General features: G+C 45.9%; 2 protein-coding genes across 3 annotated transcripts in view; one reads left to right on the top strand and one right to left on the bottom strand.

Moving 5' to 3' along the window:
* LOC118086764 (bone morphogenetic protein 8B) overlaps positions 1 to 14,418 on the top strand; it is a 26,027-nt gene extending 11,609 nt beyond the window's left edge. Inside the window, exons 2-7 of the mRNA XM_035118756.2 lie at positions 5,343 to 5,535; positions 7,121 to 7,269; positions 8,039 to 8,233; positions 9,165 to 9,244; positions 10,473 to 10,583; positions 12,215 to 14,418. Of these exons, the coding sequence (XP_034974647.2) occupies positions 5,343 to 5,535; positions 7,121 to 7,269; positions 8,039 to 8,233; positions 9,165 to 9,244; positions 10,473 to 10,583; positions 12,215 to 12,364 (878 nt within the window). The 3' untranslated portion in view covers positions 12,365 to 14,418. The remainder of the gene's footprint in view (positions 1 to 5,342; positions 5,536 to 7,120; positions 7,270 to 8,038; positions 8,234 to 9,164; positions 9,245 to 10,472; positions 10,584 to 12,214) is intronic.
* On the bottom strand, positions 9,263 to 27,265 carry PPIE (peptidylprolyl isomerase E). 2 transcript variants are annotated; one of them, XM_035119733.2, is made up of 12 exons: positions 23,602 to 27,265; positions 23,391 to 23,489; positions 21,812 to 21,855; positions 21,148 to 21,174; positions 20,165 to 20,246; positions 19,919 to 20,019; positions 18,995 to 19,118; positions 16,628 to 16,813; positions 15,603 to 15,745; positions 15,455 to 15,509; positions 15,075 to 15,135; positions 9,263 to 14,316 (listed from the first exon to the last, which is right to left on the bottom strand). In XM_035119733.2, exons 1-12 carry the CDS (start codon positions 23,630 to 23,632, stop codon positions 14,292 to 14,294), a joined length of 978 nt encoding a protein of 325 aa, XP_034975624.1. In that variant the 5' UTR covers positions 23,633 to 27,265; the 3' UTR covers positions 9,263 to 14,291. The 2 variants fall into 2 exon arrangements, with proteins under 2 accessions (XP_034975624.1, XP_034975623.1); XM_035119732.2 differs by lacking the exon at positions 9,263 to 14,316 and having other exon boundaries at positions 14,373 to 15,135.

Here is a 27,265-nt window from a genome sequence, read left to right as displayed (position 1 = left end):
GCCCAGGGTCGGGCACCCTGCCAGAGTCGCCTTTATTTTCTTTAAAAACAAAATGAGGAGTTTGTGGTGAACCCAGTAGCTGGAAGGAATGACTTTTGAAAGACAGATGCATAATTTAAATCTCAGCATTCTGTTTGGGAGAAGGGCCCTCCATCGCTCACTCCCCTTATGTAAACATCCAGCCTGACACGATGATCAGAGTTAACAAAAGAGAGTGGAAAATATGAAGCAAACACAAAAGCAATTAACATGCCAAATAGCACCAAGCTGTGTTTTCTGTAGCCTCAAACTATTTTGATTTCATTATTAAAGGACACAGCCCTAGGACTTTCCATCTAGCATGGTTTTATTAGCAAATGATTTAGAGAAAGATGGCAGTGGCTAGAAGCTAGGAATTGGTGGCGTGTCTATAGAGTACACAGCATCAGGGTTTTGGCGCTGCCAGAGCATGGGCCTGCCTCTCCTGTGCCTCAGTAGTACCACACAAGGGCCTCTCTGCCATGCTGGAACGGGTTCAGGGTTACCTTATCAGAGAACTATAAGTCATAGCCACTTTACTGCATTTTAAAAGCCATTTTAAATGCATTTAAAAACCTCAAAACATATGCAGGTGCAAACAGCATTGGAAGTGGGTTTCCATGTAGCTGCTCCACTATCATCATGAGCTTAAATCATCAGTGTTAAAGGCAAAGGATGCCTACAGGGGTCTCAAAATTTCCATTGGTAAAGGCAGGGCTAGGTGGGGCGTCCTCGGTCACCAGATGGATTAACCTTCAGCTGCAGGTGTCAGTGTAGGTGCTGTTCTCCAATTGTTCTCAGTCTCAGTGTTCCTTGGTTGTCTTTCAAATTTTAATACTGTACTTCTGTTGGAAGCCGCCCGGAGTGGCTGGGGAAACCCAGCCAGATGGGCGGGGTATAAATAAAAAGTTGTTGTTGTTGTTATCCAGTGTCTTAGGCTGGTGGCTTTTGATGGCTGCTTCCAGATGGGTGTTTATTGTGGGATGGGTGCATCGTGCATGCCATCTTTTTGCAGTTCCCACATGGCAAAGAGTTTTTAAAAACCTATTGCCAAGGATCTGTTTGGGGCATAACAATGGTCCATTTTCAAATTAAGCCTGCATGGAGACGCCCAGAGTGTTTCAGAGCAGCAGCAAGCGATTATCAGGATCCCCCAGTGTAGATAAATGGTCATCATCAAGCATCCCTGAAAGGCAGTCCTCTGAGTGTATGTGTCTGTCTGTTTGTTTGTTTTTGTTTGTTTGTTTGTTTGTTCTTCTCTTTCACCTTCTGCAACCATGAGAAGCTTATGGGGTATAGCCCTCCCCCAGGCTTGGTTTCCTTGAGGAAAGCAGCCACTGGAGGCTTAGGGTGTTTTGTAATATTTGTGGTTATTTACAAAGGTACAGGTTGGATACACAGCTTAGACTCTCCAACAACAGACAGCCAAAGTCCACTAGTTCCACATCAGATACTGGTAAATCAATGAAATAGAAGAATAGTGCTTAGATGTACTTTAAACAAAAAAATATTTGCCCAACCAGGTTTTTTTGTGTGTGTCAAAGTGCATTGGGGTGTGAAGATGTATGCTCTTAACCCTTTGCTTTTAAAAACAAGCACATGGTTGCTTTAAGTAATAAATCCCAGAGAAGTTATTGTCTTCTCCATCCTGCCCTGGCAGCTGGTTAGGAAGAGGCATTTCTAGGAAAAGGGGTTCCCCTCCCCTTTCATTGCAGAGTGCCTCAAAGCTAAATAACGTCTCTATTAAACTCCCATAATCCGGTAAACAGATGGGAAAGAACATGTGGGTTTGGTTTAGGTTTGTTTTCAGTGTTTGCAAAGTACTAATGAACTTCATTTACAATCCTCAAGGTGAGAAATGTTCTCTGGGTGCCTGGCCTGCAGGCACCATTAGTGGCGTAATAGCATTTTTTGGAATGTGCAGGAGGCAGGTCTCAGCCTGAAAATAAAGGACAGATTAAAGTAAAGAGTGCATCTGAGCACACGAAGGTTGCCTTATCTTTTAATAATCATCATGAGCTACACACACACACACACACACACACACCCCTGGGGTAAAGGTATCTAACCTATTCTGGCTTGACCCCCAGAACTTCTGTTTTTAGAAATTGCCCATGAGTGCAAAAACAGTGTTTTTACACACTCCTGTGCTTTATAATATGGTCACATTCTTAGATGCAGGGGTGGTAGGCTGGGAGCACACAAAGCTTTTGAGACTGGTGTCTCCTCACCCCCTGAACAAATATAAAATTGAATCCATCCAACTATCACTGCGTTTGCTTGCTTTAATGCCACCCTTCAATTAAAAAGTCCCAGGGCAATTTATAGCAGGTTACAAAAAGGCAGCAAAATGACATTAAAACGATGATTGCCAAGAGGACAGGGCAGCACGGAAAACAATCAGAGCAGAGATGTTAAATGACCAGAGATTAAAAGTCAGGAGAACTAAAAATGTAGTTGGCAAGTGCCTAAAAATACAGCCGAGCCAACCCAATATGTTTTGCTGCCTGAGGCAGACAAGATGCCTCCTCCACTTCATCCCCTGGACTAGCAGCTGAATCGTATTTCAACACTAGCTGTAAGGCAGAGACCTCTATCTCATATGGTTAGCTTAGGGGTTGCCAGGCAAGCAGTGTGGCACATGCGCAGGTGAGCCCTGTCCTCCAACATCTCCCTGCTCCCTGTTCATCACATTGCTTGGCCAGACAAATGCTGCAGAGGCAACACCCACATGTGCCGCGGGAACAAAGGAACAACGCATGCACATACATGGGGCCAGCTGGAGAGTATGGCCTGTGCTGGCTGCCTCTCTGCCTGCTCACTTGGCTAGGGGCCTTTCCCAGCACTGCCATGTATGACATGGGAGCGGAAGATGACTAGGCCAGCTCAACCAGGCCCACATCCCCTCCAGGAGGACAACTCAAGAGGAATAGCTGGGAATGCTTGGGCATGGAGAAAGTGGGTGGAGAGAAGTTCTCCCTCTCCCAAAACACTAGAACTCGTGGCCATCCAATGAATCTGAATGTTGGAAGATAAAAGAAAGGACTTCTTCATGCAGCACATGGTTAAACTGTGGAACTTGCCCACACAGGAGGCAGTGATGGCCACCAACTTGGATGGCTTTAAAAGAGGATTGGACAAATTCAGAGGAGAGGACCATCAATAGCTATGCTCTGCATCAGCAGTCAAAGGTAGCAATGCTTCTGAATGCCAGTTGCTGGCACCCACAGGAGGGGAGAGGGCTCTTGCATTCAGGTTGTGCTTTGGGGCTTCCTGTTGGGTCATCTGGTTGGCGCAAAGGACACCTTTTGGATGCCAGCAGAAGGCGGCAAACGCTTTGCTCAGGTGCCAGACCTGCTTCCCGTTTTGAGAGGTTTCTGTCAGTGTAGCTGAGATGGCTAGAAAAATGGCAAAACAAGGAAAGGATAAAGTGTGTGTGTGTGTGTGTGTGTGTGTGTGTGTGTGTGTGTGTGTGTGTGGCTGGCTTTAGCAGACAGCTCCTAAACTTAAAGATGTTTGTCAGACTTGGAAATAAAAACAAACACAAGCAGTCCAACCCCCCTCAAGTTCTCTCTGCCTCGGTTCCCTTAATTGGGAAGGGAAGTATTCCTTTGGAAACCGCTGCCCACCCTAACCTCTCCTGGCACGTCACAGACAGTCGAGCCCTTTTCACACACCAAAAAGGGGGGAGGAAAGCAGCTGTTTTCTCCCAGCTAACCACCAGGCCTCTGCACTGCTACTTAACAACCACTAAATTCCAGGATGCTAGAGTGCCTCTCCCAACCTGCTGCTCTCCAGATGTTTATCTGGGGAGCATTAGGTTGGCGAAGGATGCCCTATGGAATGCTAGGGAGGGCAATTCTCTCCCAATTCTCCTGACCGCTGAGTTGCTGTAAGCTGAAATCAAGAAAGGTACTGGGGGATCTTACTAGTGTGGCCTGAGAGACGGCTTTCAGAGCTTTTCTTTGAAAATAAATAGGGTCAGTGGCATTTGTTCTTGTACATCCCTTGTTCCCCTTGCCAGGTTTTGACAGCCAGTTTCATGGGTGTAGCTAAGGGGAGGGGCAGGGGGGCATCTGCCCCCCTAAATCAATATAAATAAATAAAAATACATAGCTAACTGAGGTTCCCCCCCCAACACACAAAAGGCCTGTCCACCTAACAAAAAACCTGGCTTCACCCATGGCCAATTTTATTGTGTTACTCCTATAGCGTCTGTTATAGATTAAGAGCTGCAACCAAAGGAGATTCTGCCATCATTTTAAAGCTGTATCTCTCCAGCTGTATCTATCTGTCTTTTGTTTCTAATCCATGGAAGAAATGTGAGACATATTGATTAGTCAGGAGGGGAAATTCCCCGTGAAAAATGTGACCCATAACTTCATGATGCTTTACCTCCCTCCTTAGTAGGAGGACATGTGTTTTATGTTACATAGATTGACTCAGATCCATTGAGGGAGAGCCATTTGCCTGTGCCACCCCTCAACCCTCAGTCAACAAAGTTTTCAGAAGGCATTTTCTCCTGGCAGATGGTGTGTGCTAAACTTGAATGTATTTTAAACTCAGTAAATAGAGTCAGTGCTGTGTAGTGGTTAGAGTGTTGGGCTAGGACCTGGGAGATGAAAATGGAAAGCCCTACTTATCTGTGAAGCTCACTGGGTGACCCTGGGCCAGTCACAGTCTCTCAACCTCACAGGGCTGTTGTGAGGATAAAGTGGGGACAACCAATTTTAGCTCCTTTGGGGGAAGGTGAAATAGAAATGTAGTAAATAAATAAGATTTGAGTAATGTGGAGTGAAAGCTAGAGTGCCTTCCAAGCATAGCAGAAGGACAGCATCAAACTGTGTAGTAAAAATTAATAAAACAAATCACCTCCATTTTTTCTAATTGACTGATATTTTATTTGGCTATTTCATTAAGATTTTACTGTTTAGCATTCTGGTCTTTTAAATGATCATTGCATTGGTTTGTCTTTAAATGTATACAACACTGTGATAACTATGGTGGCTTGCTTAATGCCATCATATATCTTTAGGCATCATGCAAAAACCTTCCTTTATAACCAGGCCTTTAGCCTTTAACTATCTGTGGCCTTTTAGAAGTGGGTGGGATATTTTTAATGTATTTCTTTCTCCTCCTCGTTTTAATGTATCTACATGGGTTTTTTTGTCTGTCTGTCAGTTGTAAGTCAATTTGGGTTGCACTGGGCAAGTTAAAGCGACTTAATTCAGTAAACAACAACAATAGAGAATGTGGCTGAAAGATGTCCCAGTAATCAATGTGGGGGTTTTTTTTGTGTGTAATCATGTCCCAATTCTTTCCAGTTGAACTAGATTGGGACATCTTCCACCAGAAGCCTTATTGGAAGGAATTCAGGTTCGACTTGACACAGATCCCAACAGGGGAGTCTGTAACAGCAGCTGAATTTCGAATTTACAAAATGCAAAGCTTCAGTTGGCATGTCAACAAAACCCTTCATGTCAGCATATATGAGATTGTCCAAGAACATCCTAACAGGTACAGTAAGAGCAAACCAGCTTCTGACCCAGAACACACAAATGTCAAACCATGGAAGTAGGGAACTGCTTGTAGACCAAGGGGTGAATTAAAAACCCAGCCAAAACATTTGCTGGGTACAAGGTTGGGTAAGGTATTAGTTTTTTTTAAAAGCCAAGCCAAATCAAAGAACAAACATCCTCCTAAACACCAATTCCATTTAACCATACTTTAAAAAGTTACATCATGAGCCTCACAGAACATATTGGAAATTAATGCGGTAGAAAAAAGTTGGGGAGAAAACCACATATCCAATTGCAGACTCCCACCAGATACAGCAGAGTGATGATCTGAGGAGCTGGGAGATGGAACGTGGAGCAGGAAAGCAGTTTCTGAATGCTGCAAGCTGAAGGTGGATAGCATCCTTAGAAGCAGAAGCGTCTTCTTGCTTCCTAGATAAGAAGAGAGCAGCTCAGCAATTTTATGCCTTGGTCAAGTCAGGAAGCAGTTCTCAAGCCATGCCTTGCATAGCAGCATATGTGGAAAGTTGTAGAAAGTTTGGCTTTGCAAAAAAAATTGCCCCCAAATTGCCACAGTAGCTGGAATTGGCATGGGATGATGTCACATGTTGGTTGCCCCAAATGGCCTTGTGGGCTAAATGAGAAGGCCTGGTGAGTCCCCCTCGGCTGCACTTAGAGGCAATATCCCACAGGAAGAACTCTTACACCACGTTTGACTGCAAGTAACAGCTTTCTAATGAGAGTCATACAGGAGACATTCCCTATGGGTTAGGAACATAGGCAGCTGCCTTACTCAGTGCCAGATCATTGGTCCATCTAGCTCAGCAGCAGCTTTCCAGGAGATGCTGGGGATTGAACCTGGGCCCTTCTGCATGCAATGCAGATATTCTACCACTGAGCTACATTCCTTCCTCCAAATATATACAGTCATTTTTACACAATAGGAAGTTCATTTACACCAAGTCAGATCATTGGTCCCTCTCTCAGTAATGTCTACACTGACTGGCAGGTTTTCAGAAAGGTGACATTTCTACCCCTGCCTGGAGATGCCAGGGGTTGAGCCTGGGACCTACTGCATGTAAAGCAGATGCTTGACCACTAAGCTACAGCCCTGCTCAGTATTCTCAGGTCATTTTCAAATTATTTTAAAATTTACACATACTGATGCCAGGTTCGGGATGCAAAAAGGTTTACTAGGTAGGGAGAATCCCCTGTGAAATATAGGAAGTAATTTTTAAATAAATGCACCTACACTACAAGTGTACCATGCATACAAATATTAAGTGAACAAATGCAGAAAATAAGAAGTAACTGCTGCAAAGAAAATTTCCTTGTCAAAACACTGTAAAATATTGGGGAAGCCCAAGAGTAGCTTTTGCCAACCTGGTGCCCTCCAGATTCCATCAGCCCCCAGATAACACATTCAGATGATGGTGGGTCTGATGGGAGTTGTACCCCCAAGTCTTCCAGGGGGGCACTAAGTTGGGGGAGGCTGCCTTGTATCATGTTGCTGTTTCTTTAAAAAAAAAAGCCAAGCATTTTGTACTCCGAGCAGCTGTGCTCATACTTGCTTTCTGCTACTCCAGGGACTCAGACCTGCTTCTCTTGGACCTCCAGAATATCCTAGCTGGGACAGAGGGCTGGCTGGTGTTCGACGTCGCAGCTGCAAGTAATCACTGGTTGTTACACCGCAAATACAACTTGGGCTTGAGGCTCTATGTGGAGACAGAGGACGGTAAGGCTAATGGGATTTTTGATTTATTTATTTATTTTGCAGTTTTTAGGAATTTCATTTTGTGGCAAGAGTTGTTGTTATGTTGGCTGTAGAGAACAAGAGGCGCAAACCTGATAAGGTGGTATTGCATATGGAACCATTTTCTGTTCACGTACAGCTTATTTATTTATATTAAAAATTGTATAGCTCCATAGCATAAAAAAATAACAAATAGGTTTACAAAAGTATCCATATATCCAAAAGGCAGCAACCAGATTACCGGCTGGGGTTCCATTTAGATCTCATATAGCCCCCGTTATATGAAAAGAAAAGAAACACTACTTACCAAGCAGCCTAACCAGCAAAACTCTAGGAAGAAAGAGCAGCTGGCAGGGCAATAATACCAGACATTTGGAAAGCCTTGAGCACCCTTTGGTGGAAAGACAGGTTACAAATTTCAACAGGCAAATAAGATTAAATGTGTAGTCTGATACATATCAAAATTGGAAAGGCCTCAAAAAATGGAAGCTAACTTTTCAAGGAAGGTCAATCCAGTCTCCATCTAGTCATTTGTACATCTTGAAAACTTGTAAATGCCGTTCTCTAACAGCCAAGGTGAGCACCAGAGTCGCTGTGTGCTTGCTCTTCCTTTCTCCCTCTTCAGGATTCTTGTCCTCCCTAGTGGGGTGCCCTGGGCAATGACCTCTAAACGGATTAACACCCCCACCTATTAATCTGATGTACAGCAGTATTAACATAGCGGAAAGGGTTTGTTTTTTGGATTCTGCAGGACAGAGTGTTGATCCTGGACTAGCTGGCCTCTTGGGTCGCCGCGGACCGCGCTCCAAGCAGCCCTTTGTGGTGACATTTTTCCGGGCAAGCCAAAACCAAGTCAGAGTTCCGCGTGCAGCCAAGCACCTGAGGAAGAGGCAGCACAAGAAGAGCCACAGCTTCCCCCACTCAAACAGGCTCCCAGGAGCATTTGGTAAGGAACAGGAGGGCTGGAGAAGCAGCTTGGGAATTGGCTTAGTGAATGACAGTCCCCAGGCTGGGCCACAGAGGGTCCTTTGTTCTGTCACTCAGGCACATGTCTTCTTCAGATGCAGGCTACTGCACCAGGCATCCAGCAGGCCCTTCAGTGCTGCGAGGTGACTGGCAGGCTGCTAGCAACAAGGGATCAAGGATGCTTCCACCTGGAAGCTCATTGTGGACTTGGGTCTTAAGAAATAGGGAATCAGCCATTGCTTCTTCACCCCAGAATCCTAGGTGGTAAATTGATGCCTGCCAGCACTTGGCAGAGACCAGTTCAGTCTGCAGCCAGCCTCCATCTTTGGAATGAGTCTAGATGCAGAGTTCAGGGCCTTCCAGACTGATTTTTTTATTCTATCCCCTGCGACACACAGAACTTTGTGTAGCACCCAGGAAGAGATCTGGAGAGCTCTGTTGTGGCTTTTGGGTTGGTCCTAATAAAGGCACTGCCCAGCACTGGCTGGTCAAACCACACCAAGTTAAAACTAATGATGAAAACCACAAGAAAGATCCTGATGCAACCAAGTGCCAAGGAGAAAAGAAATTGGCTCGAAGCATAAAAACATAAACAGACCTCTGCTGGATCAGGCCAATGGCTCCTTTCATCCAGCATCCTGTTCTCATAGTAGCCAACCAGATGCCCCAGTGGGAAACCCCTAAGCAGAACCCTAGCGCAAGAGCCCTCTCCCCTCCTGCAGTTTCCAGCAATTATATCATTGGGCAAAGGGCATGTAGGCACCGTGTTGTTCAAATGGCCTGCTGGGGGGCAGAGGTTGCCCACCACTGCCCTTCCATGGTGCAGATTTCCCTTTGGCTTATTGCCCATTCAGTGAATGATAGAGAACCACCTGCCTTTTGATGGACATTCCTGGTCCTTCTCCCCCCAGATGATGTCCACATTTCTGAAGGGCGGCAGGTGTGCAGAAGGCACGAGATGTATGTCGACTTTCAAGAGCTTAAATGGATGGTAACTTTTTTAAAAACATTCTTCTTTACAAAAGTCATTTCCCCCAGAAAAGTTAAATATCTTAGCATCACCTTCCCCTTCTCATTTCCAATCTTTTCGGTCTTTCTGAACCCATTTCTTTCAAAGTCATGGAAGGTTTACATAGAGCATATTTTCTCAGGGATTCCCAAGGTGGCAGCCCAGAGAAGTGAATTGCTGCTCCCAAAAGCCCAGCTTGTGTGCACCCAAGCACACACACACATATGCAGGAAACCACCCCTAACCCACATTGCTGTGGCAGAGCACCAATCTCTGTCTGTGCCTCATTCTGATCAGCAACCTTCAAAGAAAAAGTGTGGCTTAGATATCAGAAGTTTTGGGGACTCATGTAGATTTCTTAAGAAGAAGAAGAAAAGACTAGCAGTGGAGTCCTAGAGCTAGTACAGGCCAAGGGTGAAGCTGGCAGTAGTTTTACTGCTCTGCTAGTGCCCTTCCCTGTGGTCTCATGCCAGCAGGGTAGAAATGAGCTCCTCCATCCCTTTCAGGATGGATTAAAAAAAAATTAATTTCCCTTCCACTGGGAACAATAAAAGGGAAAAAAAAGGGAAATAAAGGTGAAAGGATTTCTTCTGGGTTTGGGGGTTAGGAAAGCTTGGGTCCTTCAGATTCCTCCTCCAACGTACCCCACACTGCCCCCAACACAAACCTCGCCAACATTGGAGGGCTGGCATTTGAAGGGCCAGGGTCAGAGACATTTCTGTGGTGATGAGGAAGGGAATCCACTGATGTCTGATCTCTCTCCCTGATCTCATTATCATTTTATTGTTTTATGCATCACCTTTCATGTGAGTCTCAAGGGCATTTGCAAACACACCATAAAAACAACTAAAATAGTTTCAAAACAGTACCAAAAGACTGTTTTTACCCAATTAAAAAGGCCTTTCAAAAGATAAATGTCTTCCATTGATTCTGGACAGTGCAGATAGCAGGTGCCTGTTGTATCTCAGTGGAGAAGCTGTTCCACCCGAGGAGCAGTCACACTGAAAGCCCTGCTCAGAGCTGCTGTGGAGTATGCTGCTGATATTTTGGGGACTTCAAGCAGAAACTCAAATGCAGCAACCAACTGCACCCTAAGATTGAAGCCTAATTTTAGGAAAACTGGTAAAGTCAGAGTTCTTTAAATGCCTTTGCTGCAGGTAAGCTTTTTTAGCCACACCTTCTCCTAAGTTATTTTGCTTTGTTCTTCCAGGACTGGGTGATTGCTCCGCGGGGCTACTCCGCCTTTTACTGCGCAGGGGACTGCGCTTTCCCTTTGGACTCCTGCATGAATGCCACAAATCATGCCATCCTTCAGTCCCTGGTCAGTGTCTCCATATGGCAGAGGGCACCTTGGAACAAGAGAGACAAGCTAGAGGGGATTGTCTGTAGGTGTTGGGGAAGCCCATAGCTCGGGAGCAGAGCAGGTTCAATCCCCAATGGCATCTCCAGGTAGGGCTGGGATAAGACTTCCGTTTGAAACCTGGAGATTCGCTGCCAGTTGACAGTACTGAGCTAGACGGACTTTGAGCAGCTTCCTGTGTCTTTCTGATCAGAGTTGAAGAAGTGGGGTGCACCCTTGTTCCGCTATCGCCCCTAGGTCAGTAGCTTTCACCGATGCCTTTAGTACACTTGGTAGTGTGGGGAACTGGATTGGGCTGGGCAGTTCTCCTACAGCTTGCGGGCCAGGTTTGATGAATGGGAAGGGTTGCCCACTTGACAAATCATCTGATGTCACAATGACATCAGGAGACTTGGTTGTGCTTTAATTATCTGGCATGTCCCACAAGTGTGGCAGATGCCCCAGGTGCCAGCCTTTCACTTGCAGCATCTTCCCTCCTGTGGTCGAGAACAGGAAGGTGAGATGACTTTTGTCAGGGCTGTGGTGCAACGGAAAGAAATTAACACCCCTCACCCAAAGCCTTAATGCTCCCTTAAACCCCAATCCTGATCACGTCTTTCCTTTTCCTGGCTCCTTTTTATTATTATTACAAGGAGATCTATAAAATGCAACCACACATCTGACGTATAGTTTGGCCCTTAGTGAAGCTGAAGCGTAGACGCCATGGTGGCATTCCTTCTTGCAGCCCTCAGGGAATTCTGGTGTCTGGTGGAAATGCACCTGGCGATGTATCTTTGGACTACAACTTCCATCAGCCCCAGCCAGTAGGGCTCTGGCTCCACCTGACTGGGTTTCAAAACGCCCTAGTGTTTGCATGGGCAGGGGACAAGTCAGGAGAGGCAGAGGGAGCAAGCTTGCGATACTGTCTCTCTCTTACCCCAGCTACAAAAGCTGTTTCCCATGCACAAAGATAGTTTTCTAGCTGAAATGAGTTCACTTGATCCGGGGACCCACTGCAACCCCGGAGACCTCATACATTGGGCCTTTAGACAGGCAATTGAGCGTGAGGCCATCTTTCCCTGCAAAGCAGCAGCTCTCCAATCAGTTCTTCCCTCTGTTGCAAGAGCTTCTTGTTCACTTCATTGGGGTGGGGAGGCAGTTCCAGGGGCATCGTGATCCCTCGAAAGACATCGTGATAATCCCCCACTCCCCTTCAACTGAAATTAATGGGATAAAAGTAGATGTGCAGTGGAAGCAACAGCCGCTGCAATCTGACTTCCAGCCCGTCGATAGTTGCCTTCCAGCGATGGTGCCTTGAGAGTGGCTCCAACATAAACTGCAACTCAAGCTGCCAAACGGTTTTGAATAAATATTTTTGCCAACGCGGACAAATAACCTACTCATGGAAATTGATGCCTTTTCTCCGTATAAACAAGTGCTGCTTTGAAGTTTTTTCCTTCTCCAAATCAAGATGCTAGGTGGGGGGAGGCTGGGTGTGTGAACATTCAGCCTTTGGACCTCTGGGGCTGGTTACTCAACGCTCCAATCAAGCCGGACAATTTCCGATGGAGGAGAGCTCCAATGACTGCGTCTCCCTTTAACTCCATTTTCAGGTTCACCTGATGAAGCCTGAAACAGTCCCCAAGGCCTGCTGTGCACCCACCAAGCTCAGCGCCACCTCAGTCCTCTATTATGACAGCAACAACAACGTCATCCTCAAGAAACACCGCAACATGGTGGTCAAGACATGTGGCTGCCACTAATGCTGGGGTGGACATTGGACTGCTGCTGCATGCAGGAAAGAGGCAGGACGGAAGCCCTGGCAGTCGCGGGCCCCAAGCACCTGTTGGAGAGGAAGGGGACCAAAATCTTGCCACTATGCAGTAAGTGAAGGAGTCGGCTTTTCCCGCCTGACCTTGAGCTGACACAGACTCGGGCTGTTTGGCTGAAGGTCAGTTGGTTCACATCCTCGACAAACTGAACAATCCCCCACAGAGGAACCTTTGCCAAGCAAACTAAAACATGATCTGACTGCACGCATAGGCCTGTTTTGTATTCTGTGCCAAAACCCCGCCCAGTTCCTGCACTTTAAATTAAATTAAACTTAAAAAGCCACGGTAGAGAAGCATGCAAATCAGGATGCCCTGTTTGTACACTTTATTTTATCCCTGACATTTTCAGGGCTTTTGAAACAGAAGTCAGCCCGAAATCTTGCAGAGAACAGCATGTGCAAGCGTTGGTCAGCCCAGAGAGAGGAACACACCTGGGCAGTGTTGTCTTTGCCCTTTGGGGATGCTGGAGCTTTTCACAAGTCCTGCACATTATCAGCTCTCTCTTGGGCTCTGCACATGACAGCCACACTTTCTTTGAAACCCTGAGGGTCCCAAATCTCAGGCTTCCATGCAAACCATGTCCACTTGAGAAGGACCAGAAGCAAGGAACAATCCTGGCAATTGGGGGGCTGACACCATGTAGGGGAGACTGTGGCATCCCATCAAAACCCAGGGCCTCTGCTTCAGCAGACCTTTCCCCATGTGACATTAAGGAAGGTCTACAAGAGACCTTTTGGAAGGCTCTGTGGAGGATGAGGTTTTCCTTAATATAGAACACCCTAACCCACCCTATCCGGGGTCAAAGAAGTGTCCCTCTGGTGAAATGAGCTAGAGAATGTGGCTCTCCTCACCCACTTCCTCTTTGTGTATAATGTAGCCAATGGGTTTCAATCATCTGGGGCATTTCCAGAGAGCAGGCACCCCCCCCTGCATTCACTTGACCCTGGATTAACAGCCAAAAAGGGCTCTGGGCATTTTTAGGTCTGCCAGTTTCCATTCTTTGCTGGAGGTGCACCTTAAGCTAGAACCAGGTTGTATAATCAATCTGGAAGGTGTTGGCCACATGCAGAAGAAAGTTATGTCCAGTGCCCTTTGGGGGCTTCATCCAAGCAGAAGTGAGAGTTGCACCCCCTTCCCTGAAGTAGAGCAAATAATTAAGGGCACAGAGCATATGGAGCAGTTTCCTTGCCCCAGGCCTTCCTCTTTGCAGCAAGTCTTCCTTTAGATTCAGCACCCAGCTTTCCCCGACTGCCTTGCTCAGCATATCTGCAGCAAGTAGGGTTGCTTGTTGCCTTCCTAAAGAGAACAAGGAACCATTTTGCAACTTGCACATAGCTTTGCTCAGAATAATTATGCGCATCTCTCAAGCGCCCCAAAGCACCCCCTTACTCACTACCCCCAAGCAGAGGCTCATTCAGTGACTCCCACACCACAATCTCTCTGTAGGCCAAGAAGATTGTGCAGAATCCTCAGTATTTCCAGCTTGATCTGTTGGGTATCTCCTTTCATACACCTGAAGAGCCAGTTCATCTCCCCAGCAATTAGAAGCACGGCAGCCCACACCCATTCCTGTGGGTCTGTGGCCTCAGTTCACTCCCTTTGGCATAGCCTGCTACAGCTCCAGTGACGCATAAGATGTTAAGTAGGGAGAGCCCAGCTGGATTAGGCCATAGGCCCATTCAAGTGTAGTGTTCACTTCCCTGGAATCTCACAGCCATCACAGCAAAAGTCCATGCCTGTCTGTTCCTGAATCGGATCCTCAGTGGTACATTGCTGCTTCTAGACACAAGTTTCATTTTTAGCCATCAGTGATGCACAAATTCCAAGATGATAGGTCTTAATCTTCTTTTTAAGCCACTTATGGTAGAGACTGTAACAACATCCTGTGGTAATGAATCCCATAATTATACATTGTGTGAATAAAAAAAAATCCTTTCCCTTGGTTGTTCAGAAGGTTTTACCAATCAGATTCTCTAGTGGATATATACAGCATGTCTGGATTACTTTTTTTTTTTGAACAATGAAACCATGTGTGTTCTGGCTACTCCAATTTCCACCCACACACCTTCTTGCAAGAGCTCATCAAAACTTGGACAGGGAGCTGGGAAGGAGATGGTGGTGGCAGTTTACCCCACCATGTGGTGAAAGAAACTGGTACTTAAGGGTATGCTGCATTGGCACATGGAAGTTCTACCCTGGCTGATAACCACTGGGAGCGTAAGTAGATCTAAACCTCTTTTAAGTGAGCTATTTTAGGATGGCTAACCTATAGTGAGTTTAGACCCATTAGACCCATTCACAGAAGGCAGCCTCTCAGTGTGATTTCACAATGATTTCTACACAATCAGTGTCACCTATGAATGTTTTTATCAGTCAACAAATGAATTGAAATAAGAAAACAAACACTAGATTGTTTAACATTGTATATGAATGTAACCACCAGCTCTCCATATTTAGTGGTGACAAGGTGGCCATGCTAGCATCTTCTGGGCACAGGACTTAGGCTGGTAAGACAAACCACAGCTTCACTGTAGATTTGGGATATTAAAGTTAAGGCCTCAAACATCTATTGAAGTTCACTACGGATAACTGTATCAGGCCTGAGCCAGGTTTTCCTAGATCTAAAGAATCTCCACAATACCTTTTCAATCTCTTGAAAATGTCCAGAAAAGGACACTGCAATGTCTCAGGAAGGCTTTTTCCTGTGATGAAAGAGTTTGGTTAGAGAAGTCTATAGTGTTTTAATCTAAAAAGTTCTAATTGTAGTTCAGAAAGACAAACATGGCTGATCTGGCAATATAGTTTAAAAAGCTAAACTCTTAAAAGGCGAGGTATAAAAAAAATAGCTATAATTTATTTATAGGAGGAAAAGTTCTGTACAAAATAGATTTCTTTAGAATAGACAGATCTCAATAAGGACATACAAATACACTTTTTGTAATCAAGTGATGTGGTGCTCTGCTCATTTTGTTGGGGATTTCCAATTCACTTCTGCTTGCACAAACATTCACACATATTCACCACAGTCCGAGATGATAACTTTTTGCTTTGGTTTCCCATCTTTGCTGCCTTCGGCCTTTATAATAAAGAGAGAGGGGACCAGGTGTTAAAGTCAGGTTAAAGGAAGAAATAATGTGCTGGGACATTTCAGTCTCTTAGGCTTTCTAACCTCGATCTGCCGCACCACGTCCATCCCTTCCGTCACCTCTCCAAAGACCACGTGCTTCCCATCCAGCCAGTCAGTCTTATCACATGTGATGAAGAACTGTGAGCCGTTGGTGTTGGGGCCAGAATTGGCCATGGACAGCAAGCCTACAAAGACACAAACCATCCTTTAAGAATGTCCTCCAAATCTGGAATAAAAAAAATATCTCTGTGTGTGTGCATGTTTATAACAAATTGAGGAAAGGGGAACAAGCGACTAAGACAAGGAGTTGAGGCTGAACTCCTGCACCTCCAGCTTTGGCAGACCAGAAGATCCAGTAGCGTTTTCTGAACCTGCATTTAATTATATATTTTTTAAAAAGCCAACTACCACCATTTGGGAGATATAAACGTTTCACACTTTGCATTGTTGCAATATATCCCCCAAATCTAACAGCTCCCACTTCCTTCAATTCTTTGCCTGGAAACTTGAAATTTGGAAGATTATGTAAAAACAAAACACTCTTAGAATAAAGCTAAGTAAAAGAAACAATACTGCCTCATTTGCAGTAAGCAGTGTTGAGGAACCTGGATTCTCTTGTGCAGAGCTCGCTTCAATGCGAGAAGTGGGGGACTGGGTGTCTTGGGCAAGATGGCCTTAGGAAGCCCACTTGACTGTTTGATGGTGGAGGCTGGTTAGAGTGAAAGGAAGAGGCAGGAGGATAACAACACCCCAGCTATCCCTGCACCACCACAGAGCAGACTCTGGGGAATGCTCCGACTTGGCACAAACCTGCTGGATATTATTAGTATTCATTAATGTATACATGTGCCAAAATAGGCTTCTAAGTCATTTACAAATTATAAAGTGGTTATGCTAACATTAAAATATAAGCATCCATAATTAAAATACACAATAAAATAATTCAAAACAACACAGCAATTAAAGCTGGAGGCTCAAGTCAAAAGATCAAGAGAACCTCGACCTCGACTCCAAACTGCCTGACCAACTCGAGGGCAAATAAACCCACCAGCAACTCTGTTACTTACCTGCCCCTGTGTGCTTCAGGATAAAGTTTTCATCATCAAATTTCTTCCCGTAGATAGATTTGCCCCCAGTGCCATTGTGGTTGGTAAAATCTCCCGCTTGGCACATGAACTGAGGGATGACACGATGGAAGCTGCTCCCCTTGAAGCCAAAGCCCTTTTCATGCGTGCACAGACAGCGGAAGTTCTCTGAAATCAAGGAGGGTCACAACAGAAATGTTCAAAATTAAGGAGGGCAACGAAGGGGCTTATGGCAGCTAGGGCTGGGCAATATTAGGTTTTCAACAGCATGGCATATCACCAGCCAAATATCACAGTTAAAAAGTGCTGCATTGGCTACTTCAGCTCTCACTGCATGGAAGCTGAGGTGCTTTCACCTCAGCGCCTTGCAAGTTAGGGCCAAAGCAGATGGCCCCAGCCCATTGCTCAGCTGGAGGGCATGAAGGCTCCCACCCCCAACCAAGCTAAGCTAGCCCTCCACTCCCCAAGATGGAGGGAGCCCTGTGGCGGAGCCTGACAGGCTCAGTTTGCAAGGCTCCCTTCGCCTTTGCCAGCAAGGTGTGAGGGGCGGGCAAGCAGCCTCCTTTTCTTGGGAGAAAGAAGTTGCTTGCTTGCCCTCTCCTTGCCAGCAAAGATGAAGGCATCCCTGAGAATAGAGATCCTTCAGCTTCGCCAGCAAGAGTGTGGGTGTGGGTGCAAGCACCCTCCTTTTCCCATGAGAAAGAGGCTGCTTGCTCGCCCCTTCCCTTGCCCAAAGACGGAGGAAGCACTGCGACGGAACCTGACAGACTCCATCGTCAGGGCTCCCTTTCACCTTTGCTGGCACGGCCCTCTCAGCCAGGGAGCACAAATACTCTCGACCCACAGCTGAGCAAGATCCCCATCCATCTGGCACGCGCGCATGCCGGAGGGACGGGGGCTTATTTGCACACCTCAACCAGGGAGCACAAAGCCTCCCACTCCCCAACTGAAGGAGCCCAAATCATCCCGCTTGCATGCTAGCAGAAGGATCAAGGCTTCCTCAGCCGCGAGCGGTTACAGTTTAACGAAGCCCCCACTCCGATGTTGGCTCGCACGAGCCATTGGCAGGTTGGGGGCTCTCTAAAACTGCTTGGCTGTGGCGAAGGCAGCCACACACTTGTCAGCCAAACAAAGACTCAGAGGGAGGAACAAGCTGTATCAGGACCTGGCTGATGCAGCTTGGTTCTCCCTCTGTGTTGGCATAAGGGGCAGGCCACGATGGCAGTTTCACACTGGTGAACGCACCACAGCTCTGAGTTGCTCTTCCTCCAGTGGCCAGCTGCAGCTTGTTTCCCCCTCATTGTGCTGGGTGCTGGAGGGACAAGGGAGCAGTGGAGGTTTCACTAGCGATATACCACCGAGTGAAACCACATTCGCAGTCTACTCATACCGGTCCTGGGCAATATATCGCCCAGGCCTAATGACAGCTACAAAGACAGCCTCATTTCATACAACAAAATGTAGCTGAATGAGGTAATAGTTCAGCCTCTTCAGTCTTCTTTAGAATAATTCTACTATACTCAGTGCTATTTTTCTAGAAAAAAAGGGTGTCTGAACTCACCATGAACACCTCCCTTATTCTCAGATAATGGCAATGGCACCCAGCTGAGAGGGGCCAGAACTGAGTTCTGCTTAGTTCCAACTGAAAAAAAGCCGTGACTATACTGATAATTTAAAAATGATACCAACTGAATTCTAAAAATTAAAAACAAAGCACTGGTATCTAATATATGCAGAAATAAACAACGCCAGTACTTCCACTACAGGAGAAAAAGAGACAAGTAAAATGGTCTTTTCCCATGTTTGCAGAGGATGCAGAACACAGTAAAGGAGAGGGGCTTCTTTAGCTCACTTCAGAGCAAGGAAGAAGATAAGGGAGTAAGTCTGCTGCTTCAGAAATGGCAGAACATTAATGGATAAGCAGGAAAAGACAAAATGATTCTGTTTTGACTCAATCTTGTGCTCAACTGGGAAAGCAGAGGGATTTGCAACCCAGAATAGAAGAAACAATGCTAGAGAACATGTAACTACTTGAAATGAGTTCAAATCTTCAGGGCCAAAGGAAGCTTACAAATGTCACACAGCAGCTCTGAAGTAACATCTAATGATAGTCACACTCAGAGTAGACCCACTGAAATCAATGGGTCCACTATGAATGCAATGAACATTGGATATCAGCAAGTGCCTGCCATCTATGGGAATTCTTAAGAGAACGGGTGAGGTGCTGAAATGTTGTCCTCCATCTTCAAAAAGCAGAGCGAGGCAGATCTAGGCAATTGATCTGAAATACTACGGGGGGAAATGTGGGGTTTTCAACCTGCCACTGTACAAAAAGGAGCCTTTTCTTACCGGTGGTCATAGGTACAATATCTGATCGCAACAGGATGTTCAATCGACCAGCAGGCTTGTTTCCAATCTTGATATCCATGTAAACCTGGGGGTTTGCCCTTGATTTTTTTGCTGGTGGTTCACCCTAGAAGAAACACAGAGCTTTTTCCAAGGCCAAAACCCTAGTCTCACCTCAACCATGAGTTTGAAAGCGACCTCAGCAAAGCCACTACAATGGTACCTCACAAGACGAATGCCCTGCAAGAAATTTTTCGCAAGATCTGATGGTGACTCGCAAGACGAATTCGTTTTGCAAAAAATTCATCTTGTGAATCGCAGTTTCCCATAGGAATGCATCGAAATTTACTTAATGCGTTCCTATGGGCAAAAAAAGAAATTTCAATGCATTCCTATGGGAAACCGCGATTCGCAAGACGAATTTTTCACAAACCGAATTGACTCGCAGAACAAATTAAATTCGTCTTGCGAGGCACCACTGTATCTCTACGTGACCAGCCTGAACAGGATTATTGTAAGGATTACTGTGATAATGTATAGGAAGGAACTAGATACTTCAAAGCACTTTATAAATGTATTATTATTGCTACCGCTGTGATCTCTAAGTGAATTTTGTCATCTCTGAAAGCAAAGAAACCCCTCTTAAGGTGTGTGTGATGTGGAACCAGAGCATGCCATGCCTCCAAACTGCACTCAGTTGTCAGGCAACTGTATACCATCCAATGTGCATGTAGGCAAAGAGGCTGTGCAGGCTGCACTTGGGGTACTCTGCAACTTAAGGGGGACTGAAAGTGCTCAGCAAGTGCAACAGATTACTAGTAACAAGCCCCCTGTGTAGATGTGGTCAATGGTTAGGTCCCCCAAAAGATGTTGCATCTACAGAGTGCTGCATGCTCCCACCCACAAGCCAAGATAATGCCTGTGTACCTCCTGTGCCTCTGATCGAGCAGGCTCTGCCCCTTCTTCCTCCACATTCTCCTCCAGTGTCTTTCCTGAAAATTTCTTCAGCCAGTCATCATCTGACCAAACTGTCAAAGAGAAACAGAAGCTGTTCTTGAGAAAAAAAGAATCTAGTATTGATCTTTTTGCCATCAAGGTAAAATACAATTGCTTCCTCACACACAATAGCTGAGACTATCGGCTTGTGGCACCAATCTCAGTTCCATGCCTCACCTGGGCGGGAGGATCCTTCTTTAATCCTCATCGGCTTGGCCAGGTTGACTCGAATAGTCCTCCCAAAGAGCTCAGATTCATTCTAGATAGGGGGACAGTATTATTTAATGACATACTTTTATCCCACCCTTCTGCCAGAGTTCAGAGCAACACCCCTTCATTTTATACTTGCAACTACCCTGTGAGGTAGACTGGGCTAAGAGGGAGCAACTAGCCCAAGATCACACCCGCTGGGTGACAAAGAAGTCACTTTGCCAATTAAGTGGTATATATATAAATTGTAGGGACCCAGGTGGCGCTGTGGGTTAAACCACAGAGTCTAGGGCTTGCTGATCAGAAGGTTGGCGGTTTGAATCCCTGCAACGGAGTGAGCTCCCGTTGCTCGGTCCCAGTTCCTGCCAACCTAGCAGTTCGAAAGCACATCAAAGTGCAAGTAGATAAATAGGGACTGCTCCGGCGGGAAGGTAAACGGCGTTTCCGTGTGCTGCTCTGGTTCGCCAGAAGCAGCTTTGTCATGCTGGCCACATGACCCGGAAGCTGTCTGCGGACAAACGCCGGCTCCCTCGGCCTATAGAGCGAGATGAGCGCCGCAACCCCAGAGTCGGACACGACTGGACCTAATGGTCAGGGGCCCCTTTACCTTATATAAATTAATCATTAAAAACAGCATAGAATTTTCCTTCCTGGCAGTTCAGGGGGAGGGGAGGAAAGCAGAGAGCATTGGTCACATGAGCCCAATGCTTTCTGTAACACTAGTTTAGTGTTGTATGAATCAGGCCAATGCATAGCAAGGAGATAACAGATCTTTCAATTCTTAGTTCTCAAAGGCCACCTGAAACTAATATTTTTTGCATGAGGAGGCTGTGTTCAAAGCACCCCAGAAGGGAGGCCCAAGGTGTCTGGGCTGCTTTCTTCCCATGAAATGGAATTCAGAGCAGGGGCATCATTTGAACTTTCCAGAAAAGTAAGTAAGATCAATTTACCATGTTGTCAATGGCAGCTGCAGCATCCTAAAAGGAAAAATACAGATTTTACTATGTGCTTACTTGCTCACCTAGTTCACTCCAGCTTGGTGTCCCTATGCCAAGAAGTATTAAGTGTGAAAGAGAAATTGTTCCTAGGACCCACAAGAAGCAGCAGACAGTCAGGCACATTATCGCTACAGGCTTACAAAGACAGAAATACACTTTTGAACACCAGCCTACAATCAATTCTTCCCATTCACAGTTTCAACAGTCACATGCTCTGAAATTTAACTGGAGCAGCAGGAATGTAATGAGGAAGAGTCATGATTCTGCATGGTTAAGCAATACAAGCTTCTGTTCCACTGTAATCCTAAGGGTGCCTTCAAACACAGCTTTCTGACCCAAGATACATTTACATTTACTCTCTACTGCTCATTCAATTTTAATTATTCAAGCAACTATAAAAATATTCCTGGAAAATCAGTAAGTTTCCCCTGCCCTCAAAAGTATTGATTATATAATGGCCAACCCTTCCTTCTTTGATGAAACCCAGCCACTACCCAAGTCAGCACCCTTTTTTACCCTCCCCACCAGCAGTTCAGCAAATGTGAGGGAAATGGATGAGGAAAACTTCAACAAATCTGAAAATCCACCTCAAAACCCTCCCTCTGCTATTCCTCACCTCAGCCAGCTCAAATTCAATGAAAGCAAAACCTCGATGCTTTTCTGCAGAAATACAAGAGAAAAGTTAGCACTCCAAGGCTCCAAGGCAGACAAGATACATCAACACAAGATTGCAAAGAGAAGCAAAATGTCTCACACTAACATTTCAGAAGCCCCGTCCAATTGATTTATGGCATGTTACTAGCAGACCATTTAGTGAACAGGAGTAAAGTGCTCAGAAATTTATTTTCATTCTACCACCTAGATGCTGTTTTTTCTCAGAGAATATAGGAAGCAAGAAGCCACAAAGATCTTGGCCTAAAAGTTCTCCATTAGAAGCTCTGTTTTTTGTCAGTACAGATCTAAAACCAATCTGCATCATGCTGAAGTAAGAATACAGAGCTAAACTATAATAATTTATTTATACTCCACCCATCTGGCTGGGTTTGAACTAATCTAAGATCGAAATAACTGGAACAGAACAACAACATAATTAAATAATTAACAAACACTGCGGAGTGAAATTATTATAGATGGTGCAAAACATTGGGCACACTCTTTTTCATATTTCATTTATGGGGGAAAAGTTTATGGAGCTCATGCACCAGAAGCTAAAAAGCCAAATAACTTGATGGGTCATCCAGGAGTTATGATGAGCAGCTGCAGCTCATGAGCCTCATTTGAGAACAAGTATGTTATGCTGCCAAGACTAAACCTAAGGATACCTCAGCTCTGACACAGTTTGGAAAAAGTCTTAGCATCTGAGCCACCTGCTATTAGAGTCTCCTACTAAGGCAGGCATCCCCAAACTTCGGCCCTCCAGATGTTTTGGACTACAACTCCCATCTTCCCCAACCACTGGTCCTGTTAGCTAGGGATCATGGGAGTTGTAGGCCAAAACATCTGGAGGGCCGAAGTTTGGGGGTGCCTGACCTAAGGCATACAATATCAAATGTAATGTGGTGGCCTAAAAATTCAAGTATTTCATTAGGAATCCAAAGCATCACTCCTGTCCATGGGTAGACCTCCAGTAGGAAAATGCAAGAGAGGACAGGCCTCCAGCATCTTGAGTTGTGCAAACAGAGCCATTTCAACAGGCACGGCTTCTCATGCTAGGTGTGGTTTCCCCTCTTTTTACACAACTGTTCAAGGTGCAGGATCTCAGTCCTCTCTTGCATCCTGCCCACCCTAACACACAGGGCCCATTTTCAAACCCACTTGCAGGGGGCAAGCAGGGATTTGGGGAAGAAACATATTCCACGTCGGAAGGAAACGCCTTTCAAAGCAACAGGAATCACTGAATGCAGAGGGTGGCCATGATAGAGCTCCTGCACCTTCAGCATTAGCCCTGCAGCAGAGAAGATCCCCGTACGCCATGCATGGCAAAGTTACCACCTGCATAAATCCTCTCTCGGCTCAAGATGCAGGAGAAAAATCCAGCCCTCCAGCTCAAGTCTTCCCCAACGCCTCGAACTCCTCCCTCCACAGGTTTTGGACCGGGGCTGATGGGAGTTGTAGTCCAAAACCTCTAGAAGGCCGCCCGAGGCTGCTGCGGCTGTAGCTACGGAGCCAAGCGCCCCCCGCTTCCTCCTCCTCACCCGTTTCGTAGTCCAAGGGGATCTGGATATCCGTGATGTCGCCGAAAGGGATGAAGGCTGCGTGGAGCACTCGCTCGTCCACCTCCTCCGCCAGCCCGCCTGAAAGACGCACGAAGGCCACGCGCTTAAGTCGGGGGTTCCGGGGGTGGCCATTCCCTTCCCCCTTTCCCGCCGCCGCCCCTTTCCCCCCGCCTCCCGCGCTCTCACTCACCCACATACAGCACCCTCTTGGTAGACGCCATCTTTTTTCCTTTCCCACAATCCTCTTTTCCGCGCCGGAAGTAAAACGTCACCGCTGCGCGCCTTCGCCCCGGGAAGCCGCTCTGCAGTGGGGCTCCTCGGGCAGGGCGGGGTCGCTGTTGTGCCTGCAATCCTGAAGAGCCACTGCTGTCAGTCAGTGTGGACAGTACGGCGCTTGGGGGGAGACTCAAGAGTCTGCATAAGGCGGCTTCCCAGGTTCCGATTTACTTCGGCCCTTTTGATCAGAGCCATGAGGACTAGAATCTCTCCAAGCGCCCTGCCTGAAACCCTGGGCAGCCACTGCCCATCAGTGTAGGCAGCACTGAGCTAGAGGGACCCGGAGTCTGACTCTGTATCACCAACAGGTACAGGCAAACGTTTGTGGGGCACCCGGGGCCCAACAGGCAGTCGTTCATGCCTGCAGTGAGAAATATTTCCATTGGCAGTCTGTGAAATACTATTATGGTACCTGTACTTCGTTTTTCACAAAGAAGCCCATAACTGGAAAAGGTGCAGAAAAAGGCAACCAAAGTAACCACAGGATTGGCACACCTTCATAACAAGCAAAGCTAAAAACTTTTGACAGCAGGGTGGCTAGTTCAGAGAAAAGGAACAGAATACAGAATGTTAATTTCATTAGTGTTTCCTAAACTGTAGCCAACTGATTCCCCACCCCCCAAGGCATCTGCTCACTGTTGAAATGCATAGGGGGGATCCGAAAAGCTATTAATAAGCTCACCCAGGAGAGCTTGGGCATGCCATAGGATTCCTCCGCCTCTTAAAATAGCAGGGCCGAGCTATGTTTCAAACAAGATTCTGAAAGGCCCCTGTGGTTTCCATAGTGGTCTGATACAAAAATTTTTTTCTTAAGGCACGCAGAACTACCTGTGGTTCTTTAGATCTTAAATATCAGAGACTGTGTATCTTCTCTTAGGTTACACTGGGATGGCCAAACTTGGCCCTCCAACTGTTTTGGGACTACAATTCCCACCGTCCCTGACCACTGGTCCTGTTAGCTAGGGATGATGGGAGTTGTCATCCCAAAACAGCTGGAGGACCAAGTTTGGCCATGCCTGGCTTAAATAGCTAAAATAGAGGCTTTCCAAGCAGCCTGGGCAGTGCTGGTAGTTGGAAGGGAGCCTAGGAAGTCATCTAATCGCAATCCAGGGTGTAAATTGCAACATTTTAACAGGTAGATGGCCTCTGCTTAAATACCTCCAAGCAAGGGAGAGCCCAAAACCTCCTGAGGCTGCCTATTCCACTGTTCTTTTTTTAATTTTAATTTTCAATGCAAAATTACAACAAAAATTACAAACATAAAATCCAAAAGAAAAACAAAAACAAAGCAAAACAACACATGCCTACAAAGAAAACTATGCCATCATAATAATCTACGTACATACACACATACTGACTTCCTTCAGTATGTGACTGTTCCACTGTTCATCAGCATTTGCTATTAGGAAATTTCTTGTAACGTTTAAGCCAACAGTTCTAGTCCCATGCTCTGGAGCAACAAGCCGGTTCCATCTGCCACATGAGAGCTCTTCAGACCACTGAGGATTGCTATCACATCTTCCAGTAACCTGCTCCCAGCTCTTTCAATCATGACTTGGTTCCCAGGCACTTCACTCTTCCCTGGAGACACTCATGTCAGTGTCCTTAAAATGTGAGGCCCAGAACTAGTATTCCACCTGTGGCCTGACACACAATCAAGTGGATTGCTAGACCAGCTTTATAAGTCAGTAAAACACACCAGTACCTGCTCTCAAGATTGCCATTTTTAAGACACGACACAAAAGGGGGAAGGAGGACAAAAAAAGTTAGTGCAGTTGCCAGTTCTTAAAATACCAGTAACTTGGTGGGCTAGAAGCACTTCAGGTAGCCTGTGGAATGGCTACTGCTAGGTAAGAGTTGAGGAAGAGCCAAAACACATCTGGTTTCTCAGTAGAGCCAACAGAATACCCCTGCTTCTAATCTCTCCCTCTGCCGCATCCTGATAGAACTTTTTCACCTCCAGATTTGGGCACTAGGCTTCTGTTAATGCAGTCCAATATTGCACAGGCTTTTAAAAAAGGAGCTACTGTATACTGCACTGTTGACTCATGTTCAGCTTGTGATCACGATTATACTACCCACATAGATATCAGCCTTGAAAATAGAATGCTACCGTAATGTCAGTCAAGTTGGTGCTGTGTGGGAACATGAAAATAAAGGGAAGCAAAAGGAACTTGCCCTCAATTTTTTGTTGTTGTTTAGTCATTTAGTCGTGTCCGACTCTTCGTGACCCCGTGGACCAGAGCACGCCAGGCACTCCTGTCTTCCACTGCCTCCCGCAGTTTGGTCAAACTCATGTTCGTAGCTTCGAGAACACTGTCCAACCATCTCGTCCTCTGTCGTCCCCTTCTCCTAGTGCCCTCCATCTTTCCCAACATTGGTCTTTTCCAGGGAGTCTTCTCTTCTCATGAGATGGCCAAAGTATTGGAGCCTCAGCTTCAGGATCTGTCCTTCCAGTGAGCACTTGGGGCTGATTTCCTTCAGAATGGAGAGGTTTGATCTTCTTGCAGTCCATGGGACTCTCAAGAGTCTCCTCCAGCACCATAATTCAAAAGCATCAATTCTTCGGCGATCAGCCTTCTCACTTCTATACATCACTACTGGGAAAACCATAGCTTTAACTATACAGACCTTTGTTGGCAAGGTGATGTCTCTGCTTCTTAAGATGCTGTCTAGGTTTGTCATTGCTTTTCTCCCAATAAGCAGGCGTCTTTTAATTTCGTGACTGCTGTCACCATCTGCAGTGATCAAGGAGCCCAAGAAAGTAAAATCTCTCACTGCCTCCATTTCTTCCCCTTCTATTTGCCAGGAGGTGATGGGACCAGTGGCCATGATCTTGGGTGTTGTTGTTTTTTGATTACAGGTAGGTAGCCGTGTTGGTCTGGGTCGAAGTAAAATAAAAAAATTCCTTCAGTAGCACCTTAAAGACCAACTAAGTTTTTATTTTGGTATGAGCTTTCATGTGCATACACACTTCTTCAGATTGTTTTTTGATTTTGAACTTCAGACCATATTTTGCGCTCTCCTCTTTCACCCTCATTAAAAGGTTCTTTAATTCTTCCTCACTTTCTGCCATCAAGGTTGTGTCATCTGCATATCTGAGGTTGTTGATATTTCTTCCGGCAATCTTAATTCTGGTTTGGGATAATCTAGTCCAGCCTTTCGCATGATGAATTCTGCATATAAGTTAAAGAGCAGGGAGACAATATACAACCTTGTCATACTCCTTTCCCAATTTTGAACCAATCAGTATCCATATCCAGTTCTAACTGTAGCTTCTTGTCTCACATAGAGATTTCTCAGGAGACAGATGAGGTGATCAGGCACTCCCATTTCTTTAAGAACTTGCCAGTTTGCTGTGGTCAACACAGTCAAAGGCTTTTGCATAGTCAATGAAGCAGAAGTAGATGTTTTTCTGGAACTCTCTAGCTTTCTCCATAAGCCAGCACATGTTTGCTATTTGGTCTCTGGTTCCTCTGCCCCTTCGAAATCCAGCTTGCACTTCTGGGAGCTCTTGGTACCACATACTGCCTAAGCCTGCCTTGTAGAATTTTAAGCATAACCTTGCTAGCGTGTGA

The sequence above is a fragment of the Zootoca vivipara genome, chromosome 6 (assembly GCF_963506605.1).
Source record: "Zootoca vivipara chromosome 6, rZooViv1.1, whole genome shotgun sequence".
NCBI lineage: Eukaryota > Metazoa > Chordata > Lepidosauria > Squamata > Lacertidae > Zootoca > Zootoca vivipara.
The sequence above is the reverse complement of the archived record's forward strand: the minus strand, read 5'-3'. Positions and strand labels throughout refer to the sequence as shown.